General features: G+C 39.4%; 2 protein-coding genes across 2 annotated transcripts; both read left to right on the top strand.

Annotated features, from left to right (window-relative positions):
• Positions 1-905: 905 nt before the first annotated feature.
• creb1b (cAMP responsive element binding protein 1b) lies at positions 906-12,272 on the top strand. The gene is made up of 8 exons (XM_082508565.1): positions 906-1,062; positions 5,397-5,522; positions 5,645-5,791; positions 5,891-5,991; positions 7,022-7,176; positions 7,782-7,964; positions 8,145-8,298; positions 8,576-12,272. Exons 2-8 carry the CDS (start codon positions 5,418-5,420, stop codon positions 8,718-8,720), a joined length of 990 nt encoding a protein of 329 aa, XP_082364691.1. The 5' UTR covers positions 906-1,062; positions 5,397-5,417; the 3' UTR covers positions 8,721-12,272.
• A 1,890-nt stretch (positions 12,273-14,162) lies between these two features.
• ccnyl1 (cyclin Y-like 1) lies at positions 14,163-27,736 on the top strand. The gene is made up of 10 exons (XM_082509110.1): positions 14,163-16,662; positions 18,415-18,489; positions 19,632-19,675; positions 20,056-20,156; positions 20,513-20,548; positions 20,659-20,710; positions 21,376-21,495; positions 22,368-22,534; positions 25,837-25,999; positions 26,394-27,736. The coding sequence occupies exons 1-10, from the start codon at positions 16,503-16,505 to the stop codon at positions 26,508-26,510; spliced, it is 1,035 nt and encodes a 344-aa protein (XP_082365236.1). The 5' UTR covers positions 14,163-16,502; the 3' UTR covers positions 26,511-27,736.
• Positions 27,737-27,774: the final 38 nt, after the last annotated feature.

Below are 27,774 nucleotides of genomic sequence, written 5' to 3' on the forward strand. Positions count from 1 at the left end.
TTTTCATTTTAAATGTTTTTCCTAATTTGTAGATCCCCAACGAATGAACGAGTGTACAGGCGTAGTTCAGTACATCAGACAGGCTCTTTAAGACAAACAGACTATCACAATGAGATGTTACAAAGTTGTAACTGGAGGCAGTAACTAGATAACTTGAAGAAACAAGACTTAATGTGCCCCAGGAAATATTCAGTAACACATAATTATATTACCATGTGGTAGTAAAAGCACAGACCTGTTACAGTCGAGCAGAGGTTTCATTAGTTTGAAAAGCAAGTTAAAATCCTTTTTAAAAAAATCCCCCGTGAAGTTAGATATTTAACCTTGTTATAATACATTTCTAATAATACAAGTTGTGATCTATAATCGCAGTACTTGATAAAAATTAATAAATATTTTTTTAAAAACCCCGCAGCTCCACTAAACTAACAAATCAATACAACTAACTGGGGGCCACTGGGAGAGGCAATCAAGGCTGAGGAGCGCCCAATGATGTATAAGTTTCAGATAAAACCACGGGGCTTCCAAATTAATTAGTTAACTGGACTGTGTTTGTATTAATACCGTTGAAAATATATATATTTTAAAAAAAACATAGAAAAAAAATAGAAAGTAGCTTGTCTGTCACTAATATTTTACAGAATTTCTGTTTCCTGCTTTGTCATATGTCTAATCCGGCTTTAGATGAACGCAGCGACCCTCACGTTTACAACACGCTTTTATGACCACCAGCTTTAGCTGACAGATTTTTATTGCTTTTGTTGTGTAATTATTGAATTGCAAATAAACCGCGTATTGTTTTTTTAGTTATTTTGCCAGACGTTTCATGGGGCACGAGGGTGTCGTTGCTATCCGTTCATTCTCGGCATTTTCCGGCATTTTCCGTCTGCACTTCGTTTATTTCCGGTCAGCGTCGCCATCTGCTTTCTCGTCCTTCTCCAATCTCCGTGTTGTTGTTCCCGGTGACGCGGCGGAGGTGTAGCCTGACGCGGGCTCTTACGTGTCGGCCAGAATAAAAGTGGAGCTCCGGAGGCCTGGGAGTGACGAAGGGAGACTGTATCGGTAAGGACGAAGCGGTGTCCGGGGCTCACAGGGACGGGACACTGCCGTAGAAAGTGTCGGTCTGGTCGGGTTCGGCCCGAAGCAAACAAAGAGATCATGGCGCCGCGGTGTGTTTGTAGCAGGATGGAGGGAGGGGAGTCTGCGGCTGTTTGGGAGAAACGGAGCAGATGTGTGGCTTTGCTAGTGAACCAGGATGGGCAGAGTGTTAAGACACAACAAACGGCGGTCGGACTTTAGCTTTGTTAATACGCTCACATGTAAATGATGCTGTAGCTGACTGAGCTTTCTGCGCAAAGATTTGCGCTGTTTCCCTCCCGTTAAAGGCGCACTGAAAACACTAGCTACGATATTTGCGTTTTTCTCCGTCACTTGAGAGACTTGATTGTTATTCTTTTATATGTACATGAATATGTACATTTACATGTATGATTGCATACCCATTTGTATCGACGCTCTTTCGTGGTTAGTGATTTTGCTCCGAGTTTGCGTCGATGTGCACACAGAAATGTGACATCGTAGGCCTCAGCGTTTGGTCGCCCGTTAAAAACATAACCCACGGGCCTGTGGATTTAACGCACATCGTGTGTCTGCGGTCTCATTACTTTTTTAAAAAAATTGCGGCACATCTCCTGGGATGTGATCGGTGTGCGTTGAGGGGGCGTTACCCGGCCATGTGGCGCTGCTGTCACACACGGAGCATCCGAGTGATTTTTGAAAAGCAGAGGGAGAAATGTGTAAAGCCAATCATGCAGCGGGGAGAAGCTACGCACTGTGTGAGATCACGGAGCTCAAAGAACAACACGTCCCAGATCAACACTCGCTGCATCGCCTGAAGTCAGGCGGGGATCACCTCTCCAAAGCTCCTTTATTAGAATCATAGTTAATGTGGGGCCTTTGGGTTAGGAGCAGCTAAGTTGAGTTTGAAGTGTGACCTCCTGATAATTGATCAGGATTTGTTAGGGAAGCCCAAGATGCCCTTCATGATCATTAACCATTTTTATTTTATTAAAGAAAAAAGAAGTTCAATAATTTTCCTTTCCAAAATAAAAGCATTTTGTGTGTGTTTGTTATTGAAGATGACGTGGGGCACGCCCATGTGTCCCCTTGGAATTACCCTGGATCACCTTTGTATGTGTTAATGAGTAGATTTGCATCTTCACAAAATAATTTCTATCCCATTGTTTGGGACATTTTTTTCTTTCATAAACATTTGCCCATGCAGACAATGGTGAAAACACAATTCAGATGCACAATATAGTGTCTAGTGCAGGGATGTCAAACATAAGGCCCAGGTGCTCGAATTAGCACGGCAAAAACTCCAACCCAGCCCCCTTAACAGCTTTGGAAAATGTGAAGAAAAGCAATGATTTAATTTTAAATGTAAAAGTATTAATGGAATTAAAATAACATAAACCCTGAACATAAAGATGTCAGTTTTGATTCATCTTCAACTAACTGCTCGGCTCCAAACTCACCTTCCTGGACGTGAGGACAAGGTCGAATTTTTTTGCTGTTAGATCCTGATCAACCCTGTCTTTATTTGGGGCTGAATTTCTCATATATGAACAGTGAAGTTACTGCTCTTGGCGTGACTCCTTTATACATGCGCACAGTTGTCTCACTTTAAAAACAGAATTATTCTGATGCTTCACATATGTTATAAACAGCTGAAATAACTGTCTTAGTACTTAATAATTACTCATTTAAATAACAGTAATGTGAAAAAACAGGAAATTCCTTCTTTTTTTTATTTTATTACAGGACAGTCTTGTTTGTGAGCCCCCAGAACTTTTTCTGTAATTTTACAGAAATAATTTAAGCCCAAAAAGTTGTGCACTTCTTTCAGTTACTACAGCAGTAATTCTCTGTCTTGTAGAAAGACTGTTGAAAGTGCACTGCTTTCACTTATATTTGATATATAAAATGTGCAGTTAGACTTGTTTATGTTTAACTGCATTTTTTTGTCTTCCCCGCGCAATTGGTTAATATTGTTAACTCCCTGAAAATGGCTTCAGCAGCAAAATTAAGATGTTGATCAAGCTCTGATAATGTGGTCTGAATTACACAAAGAAAATGAAATTGTTGATAATCTCTAAGAACAACCTAACCTGTGATTTGGTTATTTTTTTAAGCCTCTGTCACAGAATATGTCACTAGGGTGACCAGATGTTTCTCTGTTTTTATTCCTTATCCCTCGACCCACATCTTGAGACAGTGTCCCACATTTTCTAAAGGCTGATTTTTACTCTGTGTATATGAAGGAATGGCTTTTTTAAATTACAGTTGGAAGGAGGACGTTGGCCTGTCTGATGTCATACTCATCAGGGAAAGTCACACGTCAGCAAAAAGTCACACTCTTTGCAGATTTTGTTGAATATGATGGAAGCTACCATGAAGAAAATCAAGCGGCAATATGTCCTTAAAAAGAGTTTTTGTCTTTCTTTGCTAGTTATTTTTCAATTTCACAGAGAGGCAAAATACGGTGTGAAGCGACGATACGCGTGTCATAATTGGATAGGGCATGTCAGTCTGTGGATGCATTCAAACTGAAACCGAAAAACTGTTCCCAAACAGAAGAGCAGATGAGATAACGTGGAATAAAAGAGAATACAGGAGTGTAGAGATGATTTTCAGCCTCTTTTATCTTATTGCTCCTCACGGTTTTATTCATTGAGATTCGTAAGGCTATTGTGAATACTTTACCGTTTGACGTATGTCAACAATCCTGGCTGTGCTGTGATTTCAGCTGCATTTACATAATAACAGTAAGTGAAGTGATCACAAGTTTTCATCTGACAGGGTGCTCTGCTCTCTGTCACACTGAAACCTCTGCTCACTCTGAACAGAGCAGAGATAAAGTGTCGTGCCTGCGTCGGGAGAGTAAGGCCTTGTTGTGAAGCAGTGTTGTCTGTGGGTGTTTTCAGAGTAATGACATGGTAAAAACAACCTTTCCAGGGGAATGAATATTCAGTTATTTCCCAATGCATCCAGGTCATGTTTGTTATATGAATGTGTGCCAAGTGTTGTAGCAGATATGCGGTGTTACTTTTAGTCACTGAAACTATTTTTCCTGCAGTTTTCAGTTTTATTCTGATGTTGTTTTTACTAAAGCCAAAAATGTGAGCAAATAACAGACACAGCATTGTTATTTGGCACAAACTGATTGAGTTGTGCAGTCGGCTGAGTGTTTGACTTTTCCTCCAGTCAAACACTCAGCCGACTGAGTGGGCAAAGTTACGTGACAACACAGTAGTATGTTTGAAAGGGGATAGTACATAAAAGTATTAATGGAATTAAAATAATAAAAACCCTGATCAGAGGTTCTGAATGTCAGTTTTGATTCATCTTCAACTAACTGCTCAGCTCCAAACTCACCTTCCTGGACGTGAGGACACAGTCGGATTTTTTTGCTGTTAGATCCTGATCAATCCTGTCTTTGTTTGGGGCTGAATTTCTCATATATGAACAGTGAAGTTACTGCTCTGGGTTTGTTGGTATGTTATAAACAGCTGAACTAACTCAAAAACCTTTTTAACATTTTACTGTAAAGTTATATTTTACAATATTTACATTTGTAGTAATGTGAATAAGTTGAATGACAGAAACCTGCAGGGGAACCACTTAAAATGTATTGTGCTTAAATTTTAGGGAGAAAAGTCTTTTTTTTTTTAGATTAGCTCGGGAAATGTGAGACTGTGAAACCGACTGAAAGCAGACGCTACACTGAAAGCATGAGAGCTGAAAACCCTGTTGGCCTTTTCTGTTCTTGCTGCTGTTACCCAAAGCAGTCGTCTTTTGCTGAGCTGACAAACTCGTAGAGAAGCAGAAGAGTAGTAGCTTTGTGACGCCATTCTCTCAGAGGTATGCTGTGTTCATGCAGAATTATTTTAAGGTCTGACCTAGTAAGTAATTGCAGTTCTGCCTTTACAGAAAAGTGACCAGGGTTTACATTCAGACATGATGACGACAAATGCCTTCAGCTTATTGTAAAGCAGTGCGGGCTTTAAATACCAGAACATTGCACAGGTATAGAAGAAGCTCCAGGAGATTTTATTATTGATGATTAGCATCATAAAAGCCATATTTTTTTAAGAGAATGATAGTATGTTAAACCTCTTTACTCAGATGGCCAGTGGTTGACAACTGTTGTTATGTTTACTGTTATTGACTCCTTGGTGACTCATTCTGAGTCATCTAGTTTGGTGTTTTTATTTAAGTGGAAGTTTAAATTCAAACATATTCTAAGCTTCAGTCAGCTTCTGACACCTGGCGAGTCGTTTGCTGCAGCTCCCCAAAAGCTTCGTTTTAACACGTTCATTCAAATCTGTACCCAGGTTACAACATCAGGTTAGCCAATGAAGATGGAGTCAGCAGCAGAGGTTCAGCAGGGGGCAGAGACTGCTGTGACTGAGACGGAGAACCAGCAGATCACCCCGGCACAGATTGCTACTTTGGCGCAGGTATCAATCACGTGATGAAGATGATGTTGACACAATTTCCCCTACTTTCAGTGCCTTCAGTGCCCATCTTGAAGTGTGTTAAAATGCATGTGATAGCTCAGTCATATCACCTCTGAATTTAGGTGTCCATGGCAGCAGGACATGCTTCAGCAACAGGTCCCACAGTAACACTGGTACAGCTGCCCAACGGACAGACGGTTCAGGTCCACGGTGTGATCCAGGCTGCGCAGCCATCTGTAATCCAGTCCCCACAGGTCCAAGCCGTACAGGTGAAGCTTGAGCAGTACTGTCTTTTTATTCAGCCTTAGCACAAGATCATTAGCCATGAAGTGTTGATTAATGTCTTGTTCTTTTGATTGATGCTCCAGATCTCCACCATAGCAGAAAGCGAGGATTCGCAGGAGTCTGTAGACAGTGTGACCGACTCTCAGAAGCGCAGAGAGATTCTGTCACGGCGCCCCTCATACAGGTAATTAAGACATTCAAGACAGTGGTGTTATGCCACAGACGAGTCTAAAGCTTTGGGGGAAAACTGTCAGATGGCCACTAAACCATTTTCATTTGGCTCTGTAAATTTCAGGAATCGAGAAGTAGTTCCCAAAAGTTAAATTTCTTCTTGCTTGATAAAATTGATAAAATTGTGCATATTGGTTGCAATACAATCTGCTAATTTTAGTTTGTGTGTGGGGGGGGGGGATATTGGTGTGCCTACAGCATGGATATGGGCATTTCTTTTATTTGTATTCCCCCAAAAACGAGTGCAAAGTGCAAACTGCATCCCGGACAGAAACAACTCCATTACAGTGATAAAACCAAGCTCCTTGCAAGCATCTACAGAGTCAGTGTGCTAACGTTAACCTAGCCTAGAACCCAAAATGATGTTAAAACTGAATGAATGCAGACCCCAGTCCAGCAGCCAGATCCTGAACTTGAAGAGCTAACAAAGGCAGTGATGAGCAGTCAGGCTGCAGCCTCATTTTCTATTTGTTTCTAAAGTAGACTCACTGTGATGCCTTAAAGTCTCTTTGTGCTGATTTTCACCTTTGCTTTGTGCTGATTGCTTTGTTTTTATACCTAAATTCTAAATAAAAGGTCATATGTGTGTCCACATTAGGATTTGTGTTGGTGTGTGGCCTCAGATTTATATTGTTAAAGGTTTATTATGAGACAAATAAGTTAAATCCAAATGTAATGTAACAAGTAGTAGTAGTATACCAAATTATGTTTTCATGGGAGCAATTGTAATAATGTAATATTACTGCATTAATATTTACAGGAAGGATACAAATAAGCAGTGAAAGATGCTTTATGGAACAGAACACTGTTTGATGTTTAAAGAGAGAGTTTGCTTTCACTTTGGTAGCTGATGTCTATTTTTAGATTTCACAGGGCACTGGCTGTCTCGCTTGCCCTGACTTAACGCTCATGCTAAGGCTGATACATTATTTTATATGGATAACTAGGATTGACAGTAAATCCACTTCTGCGTGTCCTAACAGGAAAATTCTGAACGACCTTTCGTCTGATGCACCTGCTGTCCCTCGTATCGAGGAAGAAAAGGCCGAAGAAGACTCATCTGCTGCTGCCGCCACACCTGCAATCACCACTGTTACTGTCCCGACACCCATCTACCAGACCAGCAGCGGCCAATACAGTAAGTGACATTTGGTTCAGTAATTAAATTATGTTAAGTTATTTTAGTAATTAAAAGAATATAATTAGGAATTAAAATATAAAATATTTATAATAAATAAAGCAATTTAACCATCAACCTCACTACTTCATGTGAAGTCTTAAATGATCTCCCCAGTAATACAAAAACCTTGATTACTTAATATAAATGTAAACATATTGAGGGAGATCACACTAGGATTAAAATATGTTATGTTTTCAGTGCAGTTTAAAGCATTTTTAAATGACTTAAACTGGGTTAAGAAAGTAAAGGGCAGTTAATATTCCACATATTCATCACATCGAGGAAGACAATGAGTCTGACCTGTTTAGCTAATTGTTTTGTTTGTGGGGCAGTCCAAGAAATGTTTAACAGTTTGTGCAAGTTCATCACAGAAATACAGTTTGATGCTTCATGTTTGATTAAGCGCAAGACTCTAAAAGAAACAATAACAACTTCACAGCACATTCATCACAATGTTTTCTTTATGGGAAGACTGGGGAGCGAAGAACGATAAGAATGAAACAAATTTATAATGTGTTTTCTGTCCTTTTATTTTTCTCCCCTTTCATTTGTCCCTCAAATAGTTGCAATCACACAGGGTGGAGCCATTCAGTTGGCCAATAATGGCACAGATGGAGTACAGGGCCTTCAGACTCTGACTATGACCAATGCAGCAGCAGCCCAGCCTGGTGCCACCATACTGCAGTATGCACAGACCAGTGACGGCCAGCAGATACTGGTTCCCAGCAACCAGGTGGTGGTCCAAGGTAAGAGTGGCAGTCTATTATCCATGAGCACAGCCATTCTTCAAAGCATTCTTTTGTCTTTGGCAGCAAAGACAAAAACATTTGGATGTTCATCGTTAGTAAACAAGATAGTTAAACAATGAACTCGGTTCATTAAGAGGCCAAATTAAACATCTGCTTTCTGTCAAATTTTCCTGTTAGCTGCCTCAGGTGACGTTCAGGCCTATCAGATCCGAGCAGCCCCTGCCAGCACCATTGCTCCCGGGGTAGTCATGGCCTCGTCCCCTGCTCTTCCGACCCAGGGTGCCACTGAGGAGGTCACCAGAAAACGCGAGGTCCGCCTCATGAAGAACAGGTATAAAAAAGGAGGACTGTGTGTTTTTGTGTTTGTTTGTTTTGTAATGTCTTTGCAGTTTCTTCAAATACATTTCTACGGCTGCAAGCACCAGGAATCGCAGGGTATTCATAGCAAGTTAGTAGTGATTCATAGTAGTGAGTATGTTTCAGCCCAGAGTTTGGTACATTTGAGAAGTGTTCACATTGCAGGTAATAGAAAGGAGGCTAATGAGTACCCATCAAATCCAACATGCAGAAGGAAACAAAAACCCAAATTGTGTCTTATCCTTCTACAGAGAGGCGGCCCGTGAATGTCGCAGGAAGAAGAAGGAATATGTTAAATGTCTGGAGAACCGAGTGGCCGTTCTGGAGAACCAAAACAAGACACTAATTGAAGAACTTAAAGCCCTTAAAGACCTTTACTGCCATAAATCAGAGTAGTTGCACTCCTGAACACCACACTGGGCCAAGTAGCATTTCAATACCTTTCAAATGCTTTGACTGTTTCTGTCCACCTGGCCTTCCGGTTTGCCCTTGCCTGGTCTTTATCCCCACCCCCACAAAATGGCTCAATCCAGAAGACTGTTATTACAATAAATTTAAAAAACAAAAGTTGTGTACTGTTATCAAGGTCTGATGAGAAAAACTGCAAAAGTGCTAACTGATACTTCATAGGCAATTACAATACAGATCGCAATGACAAGCATATGACAGTGGTTAACATGCTGCTTTGTGTACGAGCCTGAGTTTTATTGTCATAGTTTTGGCTGATGCCCAGATCATTTAGTCTAATGTTGCTTCACAGAAGAAGAAGAAATCCTGATATCTGCTTGTTTTGTTTTCTGTTTGTTTTTTCTTTGAGTAAATGGTTCAACTTCCAGACCAACTTGAAGATGCAAATCATTCATAATGGTTTACTGAGGTACTAACTTTTACTATCTCTCTTCCAAGTTCAAGTTTGTTTTTTTGTTTTTTTTACTTGAATCAAGGTTCAGTTGTTGAAAAACAGTTTATTTTCTGGCCTCACTGGACTCCCGTAGAGTCCTGCATTTACTATGTAAGCAATAATGCCATCTTTAAGTTGGCCTTGGAGTGTCACTGTTGTAGCTGTCGCTTGCTGTTTAATTTGCCCAGTGGTTTTGGTTTAATATCTAACTGTAAGGCAAGAACTATTTTCACTGTGTCCTAATATGTGAGTCAATAGAAACTTGCCAAAAAAGGTTTTGTTGCAGTGGCGCAAGATCACATTGAAGGCAGTCAGCTTTGAAAATGTTTACTCGCCAAAACTTTGACAAGAACACAAAGCTTGTTTTAAAAAGAAGGGGGGGGGGGCATTGGTTGATTTGTTTTTTTATTTTATTTATATACATATAAAATTATCTTGTCAATTGATATTTTTCCAGCTGTACTTTTTTTTTTTTTACTTTCTGGAAAATAGCCAATATGTTGCTGTACCAGGCAAACCCAGTCAGTTGCAGTTAAAGGCTTTGAATGAAACATGAATTTCTACTTGATCCACTCGTTTATGTGAACCACGTTGTAAAGGGGACTCTACAGCTAATTAGGCACAAACAATCCTTTTTTGTCTTCTAAATATTTGTAATGATGCTACCAACTGCCAAAAAGGAAGAAAGTGGAGCTACGTAGGTGCAAGCAGAAAGTTGATTGCCGCAGTCGTATGTGTTATATAATGAAATGGTAATATTACAATTTTCTATTCAATGCTTTTTTTTCTCATGACGATTGTCGCTACTCCCGAAAGATCATTAGCACTGTTTTAAAGGCAGATTATTTTTGTTACAATCTAGACTAAGTTTTTATAGTTTTAGTAAAGATTCCTAGTAATTCTGGGAACATTTTACTCATTAGCTTAAGGAAAATTTTCAATTTTAGACATTAGGTATATTCATGGTTTAAATTATTAAAGTGTTGCATTTGCCAATGCACGCTCTTAATTTGGTGCGTAAAATGCTCTCACAACAAAATTTTAGAGGATTAAAAGAAGAAGGAAGCAAACCCAAGTAACACAAGCGACAAACTTTTGTTTTGTTTTGTTCTTTAATCTTATTTCCATTTTGCAGTGTCTGTTAAATGATGGTAAAATCTGAATTGTGACACCACAAGATTGCGGGTCATTTCTGGATATGTAGCAGATTGGATCCTTGGTGAACTCTACAGAAGATAACGGCTACAGTAACATGAGTTTAACTCTAATAACCCGTGAAGATGTACACTCCATTGAGAGGAGATCACTTTGTGGGACTGTGTGTGGTTTTTGAACAGATATGTGTATGTATTTGTGTGTTTATTTTTTTATATTACTGTACATAGACTCTACAGCATGTGTAGAACTCATGTATTTCTGTTTGTTTGATATGGAAAAAAATGTTCTTATGGCTTGTATGAAAATCAACTTTGCATATTTGTAACATATATCAGTGTATAATTGAAAGAAATGTATGTGTGTATTCATGTTATCCACCGGGCCTACCACCGTCATGGCAGCTAGTGTATGAGAAAAGGCCTTCAATGGAGATGTTATATTTTGGAGTGTTCTTTAGGATCAGTAGTGTTTGTAGACAAAAACAAGTCTGTTGAGAAGCATTTGGGGTCCACAAGATATATCAGCTTCACAATTTTGTCATTGGAAAACTTTATTAGGTTTCCTAAACATATCTTTTGTCTATGCTCATGGAATTTGAGAATATCTTTCCCATTGTTTAGGGTGACTTTCAAAATAAAATGTATTTCATAAGAAAGCAATATTTGTTTTAACAGAACATAGTGGGGAGTTTTAGCAGTGATACGATATGTATATCAACTGTTTCTGTTCAAACAAATGTTATATTATATTGTTGTGACATAAATTTGTTATGAAAATCATTCTAAATGAGCAGAACCTCCAGCAGGTCTAAGTTAAGAAATTAAAGCACAGTTTTTATTTTTTCTTATGTCAATTCAATCTTTCATTCATTTCAACCAGAACATTACTGCAATCCTCTCTAATGAAAAGTTTGAGGCATTTTTAGTAGGAAAGATGCTGACATGAAAACTTCAAAAGCTAGAAAGGGAAATTTAAAAAATGTCCTTCAGCCCACGGTTGTGATCTTTATACTCATCAACAAGTCGTTTGGTCCACTTATTAGCATTTGGGAAGCATTTGAAAGCTTTGTTCAGAGCTTTCAAATGCTTCCCGCTCTTCATCTACACATTTGCACAACAGAGTGCGGACTTTGATTTAAAGCAATCTGTAGAATTCGTAAAGTCATAAATAATGTTCTTGTACTGCACTCCAGGGGATGATGATGATAAAGTCTGATGATCGAGAAAACCATAAATGGGCTAAAAATCTGTATTTAGTAATAAATGCATGGTGAGTGCCAGGGCTCTAACAGTGTGTTCAGGGATTGGTAGCAGTGACAACTTTTAGATACCAGTGCCATTATGATGCGACAGAGAGGAAATGCAAGAAAGTCAACCCCTTTGTAATTCAAACTTTCAGTGGTGCTTATATTAAAAAAAAAAAAATCTAGTAATAACTTTCTTTTCTGTTGATTTGATATGGTGAGCTCAACTTTGTGATGTGATTACACAATATCTTTTAAACGATAATTGTTTTGATTTCTGTTTGTGTGCCAGAATAATTTGTAACAACGGGCCTCGTTTGTGCATGTAACAGAACGATATCCATGTGTGTAAAGGTGTGTATATATAAACAGGATTTCTAGAACAGTAATAATGACATTTTTTCTAACTTTTAATGTGATGAGTTTGTATATTGCCACTTTTGCAAGTTATCAATTGAAAATGCCATGTATCATACGGTACCTTGTATAGACGGGGTTGCCAGATGAAGAATTCAATACTGTTTGTTTAAACATTGTCAAATTATAAAACTATACCAGCCCATTATTTCAAAGTGCTGTTACTCTGGCATTATGTCACTCTTTTGTAAACACTTGCTATGTCACAATAAACTGATACTGAAGATTATATATCCTATTGTTAATTGTATTAATTGTATTGTGTGTATTTTCAATCTGCTTGACTGCGTTGTGTTTAGTGTTCTATTTCTAATAAAATGGTAGCATGTCAGTTTAATAATCATGATTATCCAAGTTTCAACATGTACGAGGACATCGAGAAAGGGGTGAGGTGTGAGCGTTTCAGTGTGGCAGTGGTGTTACATCAGTGATCAGCTCTGAGCCTTGTTTGCAGTGGTGTTTGACGGGTTGACAGATGAGGTCAGGGAGGAATATGATGTTTGCAGACGATACTGTGATCTATAGTGAGGGTGAGGAGCAGTTCAAAGAGTGCCTGGAGAGATGAAGGTGGAGGTATGCACTGGAGAGAAGAGGAACAAACGTCAGTACAAACAAGCCGGAATACGTGTGTGAATAAGAGATGAAAATGGCAATGTAAGAAGCAAAAGCAGTAAAGACGAATGAGTTGAAACGCCTGGGATCAAGTATTCAAAGCAACAGAAAATGTAGGGGTGGGGTGGGTAGAAGTCTCAAATCTATTCTAACATGCATTTAAACCCATGATACGTGACCATGAACACTAGGTATGTGTAAGCCAGTTTAAACACTAAGCAAAAAAAAAAAAAAAAGAAGGTTGTTTGCTATAAATTTAAGCTGATGGGTTTGGGGTAACTGTGGCTCAGGTGGTGGAGCAGGTTGTCTTTGGGATGTCAGTGGTTTGATCTCCTGGCTTACCGTATCAAACACACTGTAACTTAAACAATGGAAGTGGTTAGGGGAGAAAATCATTTGATGAAACAGCTGCAGTAAACAACTAATAGTAGCTAATTATCTATAGTCATGTGATCAGAACGCACATTGCCTGCATATTTTTCTCCCTCACAACACCAATGATCCCACACTTCTTTTCAGCATGTCTCAGTCCTTTGCATGTTTTGGTATCTGTCACTTCTGAAGCTGTTCCATCACGTTTTTGTCACTGCGAAACACTTCCATTGTTTTTCATGTGCTTTTGCAGTATTTTCTATTTGCATGTGCTTTCTTGATGTTCATTATGATTTTATTTATATAATCGCCTCAAGGCGCTTTATTTTGTAAGGTAACACCCTTTTAACAGGAAGAAACCTCTAGCAGAACCAGGCTCAGGGAGGGGCAGTCATCTGCTGGGTTCAGGTTCGGGTGAGGGGAGGAAGACAGTGTGTAGTGTGTTTGACCTCTCTGGGTCACCGTACTGGCTCTTCCTGTCCATGCGTCCACCCCGAGTTGCCTGTGACATATCTTTAGGGAGTGTGAGTATGTGTGTGAATGTTAGGCAGTGTTGGTCAAGTTACTTGAAAAAAGTAATCAGTAACTAATTACTGATTACTTCCCCAAAAAAGTAATCCCGTTACTTTACTGATTACTTATTTTCAAAAGTAATTAATTACTTAGTTACTTAGTTACTTTTTAAAAACACGATTTACAACCTGAAGAGGTGATAAAGTGATAGATCTGTCAGCCCAATTCTACTTTTTCTACATAATCCATCATACAAAATGTAATCAAATGGAAAAATCTCTTTTTTTAACTTGTTTTATCAGTTTTAATCTTTTAACTTTATGCATCAAGCAAAAATGTAATTATAGGCTATGCAACATTCTCTGACTGGAAGAAATTAGTTTAACATTTAAACCTATTTTCTGCACATTCCAGCACATAAAATAAAATATTTTTTGTGTTTACACTCAGTCTTTCAAATAGATGCAAGTAAAACACAGCAGAACATAAATAAAGTCAAAGACTCAGCGGTCCTGTTGCTCTATCTTCACCTATTAAGCAGCACCGCGGTAGGCGGAGGTTTACCCTGGTGCAGGTGTGCCACAGCGGTCAGTTGAAGAATCCGGGACTTTCTCTGTGAGTTTCCCATTACGTCGTTGCGCACTCGGTACTTGCTTGGAAGTTTAGGGGGTTTTTTTCGCTGTAAAAAGAAGTTTTCTTCCCACGCACGATGGACGCTAATGTTTTTGTCACTTTTTATGGAATCAAACTCAAAGTAAGGTCAGTACTTCCACGCTTTAAACGCTGCACGCTCATACTCTCTCCCACAATCGATATATGATCCATTGTTGATCCGCACACAGCTGTTGTCACTAACGGTGCACTCGCTTACGTCACTGTCGTGAGACATTCTCGCAAAAAATCACGGTTTTAGTAACGCAGTGTTCCTACGGGAAAGTAATGGTAATCTAATTACCGTTTTTGCAATAGTAATCCCTTACTTTACTTTAAAGTTACAAGTAACGCGTTACTGCCCATCTCTGGATATAAGTGCTTAAGTATAGATTTGGGAAAAGAAATACTGTATAACTGTGTGTAATTGGGTGAATGAGAATGAAAGGGTTTTGAGCACTTAAAACTGAGGAGAAAGATGCTTATAGGTACCAGTCCATTTCCCATTTATAAGTAAATTCAAGTATATTGGGTATTTACTTAAAAAGTAGTTGAAGTCTGCTGAAGTATGTTTTTTAGTCTCCAGCATGAACTTGCAAAAATAGGGTTGGATGACTGACATGGCTTTCTTTGTTTGTACTTAGAATTTCATGTTTACACATTAAAATATTCAACATACACACACATACTGCTGGCAGATTGACACTAGTGTATGATTTATGTCATTTGCTTATTTAATCATTGAGCAAAATTTTAATACAATCTGTGATTTCCCTGCTTCATCACATACAGCCAAGAGTGAGAAGGAAGAGGAGTCAGGAATCCTGTTTCTGAAACCAGAGAATGTGAATTTAAGTTCTGTCTGAGCTGCCACATTTTAATAAAAACTGTCTGACACTGGTTTTCAGTGGCCTGTAAGGAAATCTATCATCAGCTCACGGATTCATCTTTAAATATTTGTCAGGGCTTTGTGGGTTTTTTTTATCCCTAATTAATAATAATAATAATAATACATTTTATTTGAAAGCGCCTTTCAAAACACTCAAGGTCGCTGTACACAGTAGTAGTAGTAGTAGTAGTAGTAGTAGTAGTAGTAGTAAATCTTCCTCTCACTCTTAGGCTTCACATTTAATTAAACAGCCATTCTTATTTGTTTAATGAATTAAGATTTAACAAATGTAGCATGTTAAAAAAAATATACCACCTGACTTACAGTCCCTGCTTGCCTATCCAAATTTATTGCGTTGTTTGAATAACAAAAGATGCACTGAGTGACAGGTAGTGCAATAGAGGATGGGCTTCGGTTTTCACTGTCAAAAAAGGGTGTGGATCAGTGAAATAGGAGCGTTGTAATTACATTTCATGAGTTTAAATCTTCTTTGATAGACAGCCTTCACAACCAATTAGCAGGGTTTAAATGCTCGCCCATTGATTTATTAGCCAATAGTAATGCATGGAATTCCGAGGTGGGCGGGCTTACCACGTTCAGTGCCAAGGCTTGTCCGTTTGGGAGCTCCGGCAACAGATGGTGGCAGTGGCGTCTACCTACGGCACAAATCTGACAGGGAGGAGACTCAAATGGGGGTGTCCGGAATTGTGAATAGAGTTGGTTGTCTAACGATGGACCGGAAGAAGACTTTGTCAGTGCAACTCCATTGATAATTTCTTGGCTAGTCTTTTAGAATTTTATCCTTTTTTTCTTTGTTTTCCAAAGAAGGCCGCAAAAGCCTCGAACTGGATTTGTCGACACACTGGGCTCAGTTGCAAGAGGGCATCTCTGGGATTGCTCGGAAAGTCTCGTAAAATATGTCTGCTGGAATGTGACATTTTGAAGACGTAACACGGTCATTTTGAAGAGACTGTTTTATTTACTTGGTACCACAAAGTTGAATTGATGAGGAGCAGAGAAAAGTTAACGAACCGAGCTAACTAGTTAGCTAACATGCTATAATGCTAGTTGGCTACTTAGCATCGAAACTTTGGCATGTTGAATGAATGAATGGACCAGCTGCTTTAAACTAAGAGCGGCTTTTGTTAGGACGAGAATATATCGACTGTTACATACGCCCAGTCTGACTTTCCACTAAAAGGCAAAGCTTTTGGCTGTTTGGTCTCCGGCTGCTGCTCTACTTAGCCACAAATGGACAGGAATGCAGTTCCTGGGAATTGGTGGAGAGCAAAGATAATGTGCTTGTACTGAGTGCAGCCTGGTAATGTTTATGAGGCCGAGGGAGGCTAACCTCAGCTAGCTATATATATTTGCACTACTTGGATTTGGCTGCTATCGTGTGAAGCTTCCGCTCAGTTTGGAATGGGGAATACGGTGTCATGCTGCGTGTCTCCGGAGTCGAGCCCCAAACTGCCATCGAGACTGCCGGCAGAGCGGCTGGAGGAGTTCCAGACCAGCACCGAAGTGAGCGACGACACTGTGCCCTACCTGCAGCACATAAGCGACAGAGAGGTCCCTGATGGTAAGAGCCTGCCAGACATCCAGCACTTAACGATTCCTTTATAGCTTTAACCCCCGTTTCACTTTTCAGTATCTGGGCCTGTGAAACACTACACCCATATGTGTTTGTTTACAGGGAGGCTCATCCTAATCCACCCACTGGCACAGAGCAGAATGATCTTTGTGTGACTCCCAAGCACACACGCAAACTTTGATGACTGTATACAGGCTACATCATGTATGCACAAACTTCTGTTAATATTGACCCACGGGATGAATCGAAAGCGAAAGATCATCCAAGAACTAAGTAATAATAGTGTTTCACAACATGCACACACCACACCCACTTTGGTTATTGCCTAGTTACACCTTCTTTGTATTTATTACCATGCCAGTGGTAAAACTGGCCTTTTTAATTAGGACATTCTTGGCACCATTTATCCACTGCATTATATTGATCAAATTGGCATTACATACAAAAGTTAGACATCAAATGTGAAAACAAGCTTTTTGATATCTTGGTTACTTAGAATCAATTTCTGCAATCTACTGTGTGGGGAAACTTGAAAAGGTAAAAATAAAGAAACTGAGACACACACACACACACACAAAAACAAACCCAAATGGCAACTGTGTTTAGTATTTTCTTTTTTTGCATGACATTTTTATGTTCACGCATAAAATTTACATATTCCTTAGGAAATAACTTCATCTTAATGTGTCTTTAAGCAGGTAGTGGTTGAACACAATGTTACAGAATAAAAAGTACATATTAAGTGTTGTACCCCTCTTAGTTTTGATGCCCACACTGTAATTTCATGCTGTGGTACAGACCCCGATCAGGAAAGTATCTCAGATATTTCTGTGTGATGTAGAGCCAAGCTCAGTCCTTATGTCGCCACTCTTTATTGATTCCCCAGCTTGCACAGTTTATTCCATTTATGAGGTTATGGACAGTTGTGAGTGCAGTTTGTGAAACCAGCTGTTGGCAGGGTGAAAGTGGGAGGGGGGAAACAGGCCAGCAATCTGTCGTGCATTCCTTATGGTACTCCCTTAACAAATGCTTCTATCACCTAATCCCTTGTATTTTATGTAATGTGCCGTCTGCATGAATTTGGAGAAAATGGATTTCTAAGTTGTGGACGTCTATGAACCAGTGCCAGCAAATCAAACTAATGACACTTGTGCTCTGTTTAATGTCTAAGTTGTTTTGAAAACCAGAGGTTTTGTTTTAAATGTAGTGAAAAGTTTTAACATAGTGCTTGTGTCCTTGATAGTCTCTGTATTTGCACAGTAAATTGAAAAAGTAATTGGACAGTAATGCCGTTGCATTTGCTAATAGTACTCGGGCAAATTGGATTTAAGGAGTAAAGGTCATTGTAATTGTAATGCTTTAATTGAAATTTTGCACACAATCCACCTGTCAGGCAACACGATTACATTTAGTTCTTCTAAGTCAGATGTGTTGGAGGCTTTAAACCTCCAACACATAAGCACAAACAGGTTCCCAGTCTCTCTAATCTGTTCTGAGCTTCATGTCTTGTTTGTCTTTAAACAATTAAAAGACTGTCTTTATTACATTATTCTCCACTATTTATGATGATGATTTACATAAATACACTGTGTGATCTTATAAGTGTTTGATGGTTTTGTTAGCTCACAACTTTATGGTTTTTCTTTTCTTTCTTTATTAATGCAGAAACAGGAGCTAAATGCTTCACACCAGCCACTAATAATGAACATTTAAATGCTTTTCTTCCTTTTGTTGTATCAGAGCTGGCCTTGGAGTCTAATCCATCGGACCACGCCCGAGCAAGCACCATCTTCCTTAGCAAGTCCCAGACAGACGGTGAGCAATCATAACATGACACTCACACAGCAGTGATTCACACAAACTGTCTTCATCTAAATCCCAGTTAACAGAAAACATGCACACATCTTTTCACTTGAGCAAATGTTTGAAATTCAGTGGTCTTTAACCTGCCAGCTCCCCTAGTTGTGAGATGATCGGCTACACCCTCAGAGAACAGCACCGGTAACTGTTGGGTGAAATTACAACACTCTATCCTGGCTGAGACCTTAGTTATAGATCCTATTGTTATAGCTGCTGCTCTGCAGATACATAAGTGTCTTTTAAAAATTCATCACTTTCTTACTGTAGAGTTTAAGACTAAGATGTATCATTTAAAAAACCAAGTTGGCGATTACCGTATTTCCCGGACTACAAAGCGCACCTGAATATTAGCCGCACAAGCTGGCGGTGTCCTCCTCTCCATCATGCAGCAGTCCAGCCCTTCAAAATCCGTTGGTGATCGTGGATGTTTTCGCACTTTTCCACGCTGTCAGAATCCACCGGTGGAGTTGGGCATAACTTGCTTTTCGCAAGTTTATCGCCGCTCGTCATCCACGCCTCCCGCTGAATGCGTAGCGCTACTTTGAAGTTTGTTTTTCGCGCTACTTCGTACGGCACTACGTTGCCTGGCGGACGGACATGTGACTAACATACCACTCTTGAACCTCGATCCTTCCGCCAGGCAACGTAGTGCCGTACAACAGCGGAACAAACAAAACAAATCGTCTTACGATATCACAAAAATCATGGAAAATCCATAGAAAAGCCGCACCTGACTAAAAGCCACAGGGTTCAAAGCTTGTGCAAAAAGTAGCGGCTTATAGCCCGACAATTACGGTACTTGAAAGGGTCTCAGAAGATTTTTAGAATTTTATAAGGAAAATACAAAATAAATCACTTTTAATGGTTTGCTAACCTATGCATTATGAGTTATGTGTCCAAGACATAGTTGAATAAGTATATATGGTATTATATTTACAGAAAAATATCTAAACAAATGTAAATAAACTCTTCTAACTATAATTTATTTTACATGATTCTTGAGTGTGAAAAGGCTGTTAAGTGCTGTGGTATTACAATTAGTCTTCTGTGATTGATGCTGCTTTTAGTCTTTGTTGAACATTTTAATTCTTTTGCAGTACGAGACAAGAGGAAAAGCAACCACATAAACCATGTCAGTCATGTAAGTGTTTTGAAAATTTACATTAAATTTTTGCTTTTAATATTTAAAAAAAAAATCAATCACACTAAGCTTGGTTTTTAATATCCTAATGGTGACTTTAATATAACTAATTAAATGGAACTTATGAACTTAATTTATGGGCTATTAGCTTGTACATTTCATATTGTAGAGGGCTTCATTTGCGTTTATTGCCAGTGAATGAATCACTTTCAGCGAGGAAAACATTTAAACAAAGATGATCCACAAATATTGTTAAAACAAAACAATTATAACACAGAACTTTCAAAAAATTGGAAATGTAGGAAGCATGCGTGACCGTCTGTCCCCTGAACACCAGTTAATTGTGTGTTGTATTTTTTTGTTTTTTTAAATGTGTGAAGGTGTCCCCTGGTCCACTCTCAAAGAAATACAGCTCCTGTTCAACCATCTTCATAGACGACAGCACCGTCAGCCAGCCAAACCTCAAAAGCACAATCAAATGGTGAGAATGTCTCTCAGAAACACAAACACACAGGGCTGTGTTGTCCAAAGGTCCCTCCCTCAAAACAAAGTCCTGTTACATCAGAGCATAGTAATCCTGGAGTGTTAGAAAACAGATGCGTGACTAAAGCTCATGTTGTTTCCCCTCGTTTAGGACAATAATCTGTAGTGACATTAGTCCAGTGAATGTGGATCATTATATCAGGATTATCTGAGTGTGATTAAATGAAGCCTTCTCGCTGAATGTGTCAGATATTTTGTCACACTATAAGCTCTAATACACATGCACACACGATGCTAGTGTCACACTGAGGTTGTAGCTATTAAACTAATCGGGGGTTTTTCTTTCTCTTTCAGTGTCACTTTAGCAATATACTACCACATCAAAAACAGGTATGTGTAAATGTTGGATTTGATTACTATCGTGTAACTTTTGGCAGATTATTTTATTAAAACTAGTGTGCCTGTGAAGTATATTGACTGATGTATTGCTTGTGCTGTAGGGACTCGGACAGGTCACTGGACATCTTTGATGAGAAGTTGCACCCCTTGTCGGTGAGCATGTTAATGAAATTAACCAGCTCTCCAGCTCAATAATGGTGGTAGACTCACATCGTTCATGTTGATGTGAGTCAGTATGAAGACCCATCACATTTACATGTGTAGGCACTCTGCCCACCGGTCTTCTTTGGGCCACGTTTTTCTAGAAACTTCACAAGTTATTAAGAGTTGTGATGCATCACAAAAGGGATGTGAATCACTGTTTTAAAAAGAACCCATAATGAGGAAGAAAAACATCCTCTCTTGCGGTCTGCATTAATGACTTCCATTCAGTTGTAGATTTGCGATAAAGATGCAGAAGTGGTTTCTTTTCACTGCCTTACAGCGTGCTTTTGGCAGAGCTGAAGTTATCGTAGTGGAAAATAAAGAAATTTCACTGTTAAACTTATTCTACAGTTTCCATTAATAATGGATTTCAGCAGCTAAATGGTACAGCTTCTTTTTCACCAATCAATTTTCTATACTTAAGAATGTAATCATTGCATCATGCCTGACACATCCAGCTTTTTGTGGTGCGTTTCCACACAGCTTTTGGCTCCAGACTTTCAGATGAATTACTGAGCTACAAAAAAATAACCCCAAACAAACAAATGTGACCTGATTGTTGTTAGACCTTTGTTGCTTCTGTCAGACAAGTGTGTATTTTTCACCTCATGCAGAGAGAGCCGGTGCCTGATGACTACGCATATGTAGACCCAGAACACAAACTGATCTACCGCTTCGTCAGGACACTGTTCAGTGCTGCACAGCTGACTGCAGAATGTGCCATTGTCACTCTTGTAAGTGGTGTCTTGATTTATTTATCACATTTACAACAGTAATTGCATTGCACACTGCATATTTGATTTCACCCAGTGTGTTTATAATGTTTTAATTCTTTTTCCTTTTTTTATATTGTTTTTGATTTCTGTCTGGGTTTGTTTTTTGTTTTGTTTTGTTTTGTTTTTTTGGATGGAGCTCATGCCATGGTGTACTTCTACAGTATCAGAATTTAATCAAACACACAAAGATCACCAAGTGGATATTAATTCAAGTTGTGCTCAGCATCGTGTTTGTCTGTACTGAAGATAACCTGAGTGACATGAACACAGCTGTGGAGGTTTTTGTTGTTGAGTACTTTGATGTTGTATTAAATGGCCACCAGATGGCAGTGAACGCCTGCATTTATGCTGTTTTCCCAAATAGCAGAAATGACAGTTGATCGTCAGTATGAAGACAAAAGACACTCTTAAGTCAGAGCTGTCAGAGTAGGATTCTCGAATTTTTCTAGCTCAATCCCTATATTTACTTTCAGTTTATATCATCCTACAGGCTGGGTATTTTGGAAAGTAGTGTTTTGCTTATTTATTATTTTCAGCTGTTGCAAAAATGAAAACTCAGTATTCTGTTTTCAAAATGGCAAAAAAACAACAACACATCTTTGTAGTTTTGCAGTGGTGCTGTTGTGGCTGTTGGCTTGTCTCATAATCATTGTTATTAGAACAGAAATACAGTGTGGTTACATACTGTAAAAGTAGTCTGGAAGGTGCATATAGGGATTTTGCTCAGTACAGATACACACACAACCAGACTATTGTTCCTGACTAATTGTAGTGAACTAGCAAAGGAATTATTAAAACCTCTGAAGCTTTTAACATTCTTCGTCCTCAAGGTGTACCTGGAGCGCCTGCTGACCTACGCTGAGCTTGATATCTGCCCCGCCAACTGGAAGCGTATTGTCCTGGGAGCCATCTTACTGGCTTCTAAAGTCTGGGATGACCAAGCTGTGTGGAATGTCGACTACTGCCAGATCCTAAAAGACATCACTGTGGAGGACATGTAAGTTGTACAAGTGATCTGAAAAATGAGAACATGGTGACTGTAAAAGAACCACTGGATTTAGTAACCTGTTTCCTGTTAATATAGTCACATCCTTGGTGAAGTCTAATTTCTGTAGAGAAGATCAATCAACTTGTTCAGAAAATACATGTTAAAATAGTAATGTCAAATATTACCAAGAATGTAAAGCAGATTTAGTGCTTTAAGTACACATATCAAGGCAAATCTTACTCAAGGGTTTAGAATAACAACAATTCAAATGGAGTGAATTTATCAAGGAAATCCTTGTTTTGCTGGTGCTGACTGATCAAACAGCATACCGACTGTGGAACCAAACAGTCTTTTCATTCTGCTGTACTGGTATCTTGCAGGCCCGTGTGAAGCACCACGATCAGAGTGCATTCAGTCAAAACTAGTTTGCTAGCAGACATGCTAGAAATGAAATGTGGTAATAGCTGTTTCAAGCACTTGTAAGTGGAATGAAAAGCCAGAGAAGATGTGGGTAGAAGCTTGAATATGATGCACAATTTCAGAACATCGCTTCTGAAACATAATTGTGACATTTCACTTAAATTTGAAAGAAAGTGTTTGATAAATTCAGCTAGGAAGAAGAGCACCGTCCCCATTTAGCACCTCCTAAGGCCGTGGCACTCAGCCTGTGTACAAAGCTGATTTCCCCCTTTGGGTTTGGAAAGAGATGCCGCTGTCACTGAATCAACATTGTTCCAGATATCCTCAGGTCTGTTTGAGAGGTTGAGAGAACATACAAGTACCCAAAATCTTTATTGGGTACTTGTTTGGGTTTGTTCTTGGTGAACTCTGGGGTGCCAAAATGTGGGTTGTTGGCATGTTCAGGTGGGGAAAGCTCCAGGAAACGCACATGCAATGAGAAAATGAAGAAATGTGTTGATTTAATAATTTATTTATTTGTTTTTTGCTGTCCAGCTAGGAAAATTGTTTGTTAATAATGCTCAATCCGCCCCACTACCATCATCACCAATAAATAAATAAATAAATAAAAGGAATACATCAACAAGGATGCACTTAAAGCAGACAGATGAAATACGGGGATGGAGAGAAGCCACAGCAATCTGTGCTGTCTGTCAGGCTATAAGAGTCGAGAGGCTGCACTTGGAAGACCCAGGCTTTATTTCCTACAATTGCTTTTCGTGTGTGTGCGCGCTCATATGCGTGTGTTTGTGAAAGAGGTCGAAAGTGCCTCCTTGTTTTTTTGTGATTTGGAAAGATGCGTGTGCGCTCTCTCTGCGAGCCCCCATCCCTCTCATACGTCTGACCTACCCTGTCTGTGCCCTGTTTTCATTGCTTCCTCTGAAGTGTCTTTGTGATCCCGGCCCGGTCTGGATGGAGGGATGGGAAGAGGAGTAGAGGGAGAGAGAGAAACAGAGACGGAGAGAAGTGGAGAGGAGGGTCTCAAGTGCTCTCACTGCTTCTACATAATGGTCCTGGCTCTCGCCCGCTCCATTAGTTGCCCCGGGAGACCAGACATCACACACACACTCACACACTCGCTCTCACCACCTTTGCTGACCAACAAAGCATCCTGGATGCTGTCTCCTTGGCGACCACCTCCCTTAGATTTTACTCGTGACTGTGATGATGAGGAAGGATGATGGAGGTTGTAGTCTTGAAAAGGATGAGCTGCGATACTCCAGCTAAGTGCCTGGATGTCTGATTACCCACGTGTGAGTGTGAGCCCTTTATAAAGATATATCAGATTCCATCTTCTGAGAGATGAGTTTTAAAGCTGAAAGCGACTGAATATAAAAGTTTGTGTAGAGAGAGGTTTGTCCTGTCTGCTTTTGTTTCTTCAAATCGTGTCGTCTTCACTGCTGCTTGCTAAACGAGCAGAACTCATCAAAATGTCTTGTTGAGAAGTTGTTTCTTACCTGTCAGTTGGACCCTGGTCCCCTTTTCTGTGAACAAGTACAAAAAGGAACTTTTGCAGTGGTTGTTTTGGGGGATTAGTTTACAGTGGCTTTTCACTAAAAAGATATTGTATACTAGGAACTTTCATATGTTGTGCTTGCAGGAGAAATTGTCTAAGCTAAATATTCCCTTAATGCACAACTGTAGTTGACTATTTACTTCAAAATATTACTCATCCACCTGCTACTAATCAAGGCTGTCGCAACAACTAGTGCTGTGTGATACTGCAAATTTTAATATTGATCCGATACCATCTAAATACAGGGCCAGTACCATCCATCCATCCGCTTCCACTTATCCTTTTCAGGGTCGCGGGGGGCGCTGGAGCCTATCCCAGCTGTCATAGGGCGAGAGGCAGGGTACACCCTGGACAGGCTGCCAGTCTGCCGCAGGGCTAACACATATAGACACAGACAACCATTCGCACTCACATTCACACCTATGGGCAATGTGGATTAATCAATTAACCCATCCCCATAAGCTGCATGTCTTTGGATGGTGGGAGGAAGCCGGAGTACCCGGGGAGAACATGCAAACTCCACACAGAAAGACCCCGGCATGATGGTGGAATTGAACTCACTTCATGCTGTGCGGCAACAGTGCTAACCACCGTGCTACCATGCTGCAATAATACAATAAAGGCAGCTTATGTAATGAAGAGACCGTGTCATGAGTTCTGGGATGAATCATCATTTTTGTGAATTCTCAACATAATTGTAATGATCACTAAATAACAGATTTTCAGTTTTCACAATAATTTAAAAAATCAAAACAACAACACACTGAAGTTTTTCATGAATTTTAAATGTGTCTGTCTTTAAAGCACCTCTGTCAGCTTCTGCTGTTTAGATGTGCTATAGTCTACAAATAACATAAACATGATAGTCCACACAAAAAATAGACATTTGTCATGGTTAATAAGTTGTGATTTTGTTTTTCTTTATTATATTACAATAAAAAAAAATAAATAAAAAAAAACTCAATTCAGTTGATACATACTGAACTTAAGCGACACAAAGTATCTATTCAATACCAAAACCACCAGCAATAGCAACAGTACTATTAATATTTGAATCGGTACGCCCACCTCTATCCATAACCAGCCGCTTGAAGTTTCAAAAAGCAGGCTGCAAAAACAAGTGTGATTCTGATAAATCTTTTCAAATGTCTCCTACTGTGTCACAAATTATGTAAAATGCAATTATTTTTTTAACTTTGAGACTGGGTGACTAGGCTGTTCTTTCCTAGGTAAAAAATGGGCTCTATTTTTTACACACACTCATACCTTACAGTCCAAATTACGTCCCAGGTTTTGACTGTTGGGAATAACCCTAAGGTGTCTTCCTGATCTCTAGGAATGAGATGGAGCGCCACTTCCTGGAACTTCTGCAATTTAACATCAATGTGCCGGCCAGCGTCTACGCCAAGTACTACTTTGACCTGCGACAGCTGGCCGATGACAACAACCTCAGTTTCCCTCTGGAACCCCTCAACAACCAGCGTGCCCAGAAACTAGAGGTAAGCTTCCTTCCAGAGACTACAGAACATCCGTCTGTAATACTCATCTACCGCTGCCTCGGATTAGGAGTTGCTGGTAGATACTCTGTATTCTCAAGTTAAAGGCTGTTTATTTTGGCAACTGTTTCTATGGCATTTACAAGCAGGATTTAATTGAACTAATAAAAGTGTTAGTGATTAGTACAGTAGGAAGAACCACCCTCTGAAAACAGTCTGAGAAATTTCTTATGTAGCTTTTTTGCTCATGACCTGGATTTTTAAAGTGCAACAAAGGCTGTTTTATCATTTACTAATCATTAGATACCTTTAATTCAAACCACCTGGTTAAATCAAAATGATCTAGTCCATCTGTGTGTGACTTTTGAGTAATTGTGCTTTGATAATGCTCCTCCAGGCCATTTCAAGACTATGTGAAGACAAGTACAAGGACCTCAGTCGATCCGCAATGAGGCGATCTCTCAGCGCAGACAACCTGATAGGTATACGACGCTCCAATGCTGTGCTCTCATAGACTGCTGCCCTCTGACCTCCAAAGTTCAGCTAACCCACAGCCAGCCCCAGAAAGCATTACCCACAGAGTTATCAGGCAAGGACAAAATGCCACTGTATGACCTGTCCACACGGTAATTTACATTACAGCTGTAGACGTGCGTGATTGTTAAATTAAAGGTGTTTACCTTATCTGAAGCATTATCATTTGACTGTTGTTTTTACAAGTCCTTTATTTATTTGTTATGTCTGTCACTTCTGAGAGAACACATTGAACATGAATGATTGAGTTCATCATCTGTCTGAAATACACTTTAGTTTCTATTTTTTTCTTTTCTACAAAAGTGTTTGAATTACTTCATGCAGCCTTAAAGGATGAAGAGAGTGGTGAGTTATATTTGTTGTTACTGTCACCGTATTCCACGAAAGACCAAAACCAGCAAATGTTAATTGTTCAGATGTGGCGAATTGTTTTTTTTGGTTTTTTTTGTTGTTGTTAATGAAGATTGAAATCATGCTTGAGTGCTATAGCAAGTTAATGTTGGTTGGTCATTTCCTGGGATTCCTTAACAGTATATAAATATAAACTTTCACCAAATGTATCTTTTTTTTCCTTTAGCCACAAAAAAAATGCAAAATGATCTTTGTTGTAAATTAGATTTAATACCAGAAGTTACTGTGGCGACTGTAACTCAGACATGTTTACTGTCGATATGTTTCGAGTACATTTTTCTGTCCATCAGGATTGAACATCCACCATGTCTCATATTACAAGACACTGAGCTGTTATCACTGTGTGGGAGCTGGCTGACGTCTTCTCAGTCAGCTGTTTTGTGACAGGAAAATCAGGAGTGCCATTTGCAATTTGGTGTTAAGTTGTGTATACCACGGGTGATCAAACAAGGCTGTTTACTGACTCTGGATCAGTATTTGAAAATTAATGGCTCCATATGGAAGTTGGGTATATGCAGGTCAGCCTCAGTATTAAGTTCCTTAGATCCTCATTCCCACCGCCCCACCCCCCGCCCCCCATCAGATCACCAGTGTTGTTCTTGTCCAAGCACCCATCCAGCCTAAGGTTTGGAACACACTACACAGATACTGAGGGGGAAAACAAACTGATGGATGCTCCCCTTCTCTTTTGCTTACTATGTAGGCTTCTAGCTGTGAAGTTTGTCTTGTTTTTAATTGAAAAAAAAAAACATTTGCAGATGGAGTATTTTAAATAAACACTAATCATGTAACAAATGTGGTTTATTGTCTTTTATATTGTGTCTTTATGATCA

The sequence above is a fragment of the Aulonocara stuartgranti genome (genome assembly GCF_965226115.1).
Source record: "Aulonocara stuartgranti genome assembly, chromosome: 16".
Classification (NCBI taxonomy): Eukaryota; Metazoa; Chordata; class Actinopteri; order Cichliformes; family Cichlidae; genus Aulonocara; species Aulonocara stuartgranti.